Source organism: Parus major, unplaced genomic scaffold (genome assembly GCF_001522545.3).
Source record: "Parus major isolate Abel unplaced genomic scaffold, Parus_major1.1 Scaffold396, whole genome shotgun sequence".
NCBI classification, from domain to species: domain Eukaryota; kingdom Metazoa; phylum Chordata; class Aves; order Passeriformes; family Paridae; genus Parus; species Parus major.
In genome coordinates this window covers 42541-46030 of record NW_015379309.1, presented here as the reverse complement: position 1 = coordinate 46030, position 3490 = coordinate 42541, and the positions used below count along the sequence as shown (strand labels likewise).

General features: G+C 64.9%; 1 protein-coding gene across 1 annotated transcript; it reads right to left on the bottom strand.

Moving 5' to 3' along the window:
• Window positions 1–925: 925 nt before the first annotated feature.
• Window positions 926–3484, bottom strand: EGR4 (early growth response 4). The gene is made up of 2 exons (XM_015616274.1): window positions 3120–3484; window positions 926–2820 (listed from the first exon to the last, which is right to left on the bottom strand). The coding sequence occupies exons 1-2, from the start codon at window positions 3256–3258 to the stop codon at window positions 1508–1510; spliced, it is 1452 nt and encodes a 483-aa protein (XP_015471760.1). The 5' UTR covers window positions 3259–3484; the 3' UTR covers window positions 926–1507.
• Between the last annotated feature and the right edge of the window lie 6 nt (window positions 3485–3490).

Here is a 3490-nt window from a genome sequence, read left to right as displayed (position 1 = left end):
TGCTCCAGTCCATGTGTTGACAAAGGCTGAGGGACACGATGGAATTAGGACAGGGTTGCCCCTCTCTCGTTCATTTTATGGTTGGGGGCAGAGCCCCCCTGCCCAGGGCTGCTGGAGGGGACAAAGCCCATCAGGAAAGGAAAGAGCGGATTGAAGCTGTGCCCTTTCCCTGCCTCAGTTTCCCCCCTCGGCAAGGAGAGGAGCATCAGCCCTGAATCCCTGAGCTCTGACGGCATCGGCGCTGCTGCCCCCATTGCCACAGGCGCCTTCTCCCGGTGAACGGAGACCAAAGCTGGGCGTGCCCCATCTCCCACTGGAAGGATGGGATTTTGGGATTTCCTGGTTGTAACAGGTTTTGAACCACCAGAGGAGGGCGGTTTTTCCATGGAGGGACATTCCTGGCTGCAGCAGCCACCCGGCCATTCCCGGGAGAGGGGAGCCAGCGTCCCTCTGCCGCCTGAAATTCCAAAAGGAAGGGAGTAAAGGGCCTCCCTTTGTGCAGGGTCCCCATCCTGCCTGCTGCTGCCTGGATCTCTCCAACCCTGGGGCTGAGCCAGGCTGGGAATGGGGAATGGGGATCTCATCCATTTCCTGTGGATCATCCACATCCCACTGGGAACCGGGATCCTGGAGTGGGGGCTCTGGCTGCCCTTTGGGGGCCCCACAGGAGAGGGGCAGGTTCCTCCAGGAGCCATCAGAACAAACCCAGAGCCACGTGCTGTGTTTGGAGGGAGCCCCAGCACGAGGAGCAGGATCCCAGCCCTGTCCCTCCCTGGGATGAGCCCTCCCTCGGGGTTTGGGGATGTTCAGGAGGTGTCACCCCGCTGCACTGACAGATTTTTCCTCCCTGCTAATTACACCTTTTCCCCCAAAAAATGCAGAGGTCAGAAACCCAACAGAAATGATGGAAAGGCAGAGTGCAACCTTAGAGAGGACCTGGATCAGCTCAAGTCTTTAATTAGAAAAATAGACACAAATTTGAAATATTCCTGATAGAGGCCTTTTCTTTTTACAAACAGAATGATGACGATGATGAAGATGATGAAGATGATGATGATGATGATGATGATAGTATTGAAATCACCTTTCCCAAGGGTCTGTTAGCACCGGTTGCCGGAGCCCGGTGGTGTCTCTCTCCCGTGCCGGCCGGGAAATCTCCAGCCGGGAGCATCCTGCCAAGCGCCGGCTTGGGAAATCACAGCCCGGCCTCTACGAACGCCGAGCGTCCACAGAACCCACCTCGGTGGCGATTTCTGTCTGTACACGGCTTTTCCGCTGCCCTCCTCGGAACCGGAGCTGGTCCCGGCGGTTCGGAGGCGGCTCCGCATCCCATCCCCGCAGGGAGCGGCCCGGCCCCGGCACCGCCTCCCGCGGGCCCCGCGGTGCCCGGCTCGGCTCCAACGCCTCCCTCCTCACCCAGGAGGGAACTCCCAGCCCGGCTCTCCCCTGAGACGCTCGGGGGACCTCGGGAATCGCCGCCCGCCCGGGCAGCGCTCAGGCCGGAGCTTCAGAGCGGCCCGAAGGAGAGCCCCACCGAGAAGAACCCCAAGCCCTTGAGCTTCTCCTCGGTCCGGGCTTTCTGCTTGAGGTGCACTTTGCTGTGGCGTTTCTTCTCGTCGCTGCGGGCGAAGCGGCGGCCGCAGGTGTCGCAGGAGAAGGGTTTCTCGCCCGTGTGGGTGCGGATGTGCGTGGTGAGGTGGTCGCTGCGGCTGAAGTTGCGCAGGCAGATGCGGCACTGGAAGGGTTTGTGGCCCGTGTGGATGCGCAGGTGCCGGTTGAGCTCGTCGGAGCGGGCGAAGCTCCGGATGCAGTTCTCCACCGGGCAGGCGAACGCCTTCTCGTGGGGCTTGGGGCAGAAGCACTTGGAGGAGCATTTGCTCCGGCGCGTCTTCTTCTTGGGCTCGGCCAGGGCCGGAGGGTTGGGGGGCAGCAGCGAGGGGAGCGAGGAGGACGTGGGGTGGCCCAGAAAGTCCGTGGGGGGGACGGAAGGAGAGGGGTGAGGATGGAGGAGCTCGGCCGAGCTCATCAGGCCCGGCAGGACCTCGGGCTGGGCCAGGGAGGAGTCGAAGTCCGGCATTAAGGGCGCGGGGATGTTGTGGATCTTGGCGTCGGCGAAGTCCCCGCGGGCCGGGAAGTTTTCTGGCTCGCAGCCGAAGCCCAGATGGGTTCCGAAGCAGGCGGAGTCCTCTGCCAGGCTGCCGAGCTCCGACTGGCAGCTGACGGACAGGACGCTCTCCATCTTGGAGCCCAGCGGGGGAAACAGCCCCTGGCCACTGTCGGCGGCAGCGAAGCCCTCGGGAGAGGGGAAGAAGGCCTGGTGCTGCTGGGAGAGGGGATCCCACTGGCCACAGGAGGCCTTGAACTTGTCCAGGGCCGAGGAGCCGGAGGACAGCTTGATGTCCTGCTTGCTGTCCAGCAGCTTGGGCTGGAAGAAGCACTGGGAGCTGTTTCCCAGCCCGGGCTGTGCCGGCAGGGGCTGAGCGCCCTCGGCCGCGGGGAAGGCTCCGAAGCCCGGCTCCGGGAACGGGCTGGATCCGCTCATCTCGGGCTGGCACGGCGGGTACAGCTCCAGCTGGCTCTGAGCCACCTCGGGACACGGGTAAAGAGCATCCAGGTGCCTCTGGTGGCCCTCGGAGGAGGCGAAGGGGGAGATGCCCAGGATCCCCGACATCAGGTTGAAGAGGGATTCCTGGTCCTGCGGGTGCTCCGGGACCGCCTTGATGAAGAAGCTGCCGGTGTAGCTGAGGGAAGGCGAGGGCTGGCTGCCCAGCAGAGAGTAATCCACGGCCCCGCCGCTGCCGGGGGCACCCAGCAGCTCACCTGGGAACCAGAGGAGACGGCGGTGAGAGGGCTGGAGGGATCCGGGGGCGGGATGCGGGGAGCAGCGGGAGGCTGTGGCGTCACTGCGAGGGCTCCGTCCCTCAGACCGCACGGGGAGCCCCGGGATTCACCCCCCTCCCCCGGCAGGACCCTCGGGACCCCAGCCCTGAGCTAGCGGGGGGCTGCCGAACCCCCAGGCCGGGGCTGAGGGCGGAGGAGGGGAAGGTTCCCGATTCCTGGATGCAGCGATCGTTCCCAGCGGGGTCCCTCGTCCCCGGCCGCCTCCCGGCCGCCCTTACCTCCGAGGAAATCGGCCTCTGCCAGAAGTTGCTGCTCAGGCTGCCCCAAGCCCTGCAGGTCTCCGGTTTTCATCTCGCAGCTCTCCTCGTACTTGGAGTAAAGCGGATCCGGGCAGGAGAAATCCATAACGTTGAGCATCTTCCCTGGAGACGCGGCCGGAGCGGGGGGGCCGGGCTGGGACGAGCCGGGGCTGCTCGGGAGGAGCCGGGGGATGCCCAGGGAGAGCCGGAGGATGCTCAGGGGCGAGAGCGGAGATGCTCCAGGCGAGCCCGGGGATGCTCGGGGCGAGGCCGGGATGAGCTGGGAACGCTCGGGATGCCCGCACCGATCCGAGGGACGCTCGGGGATGAGCCGGGGGACGCTCGGGGTG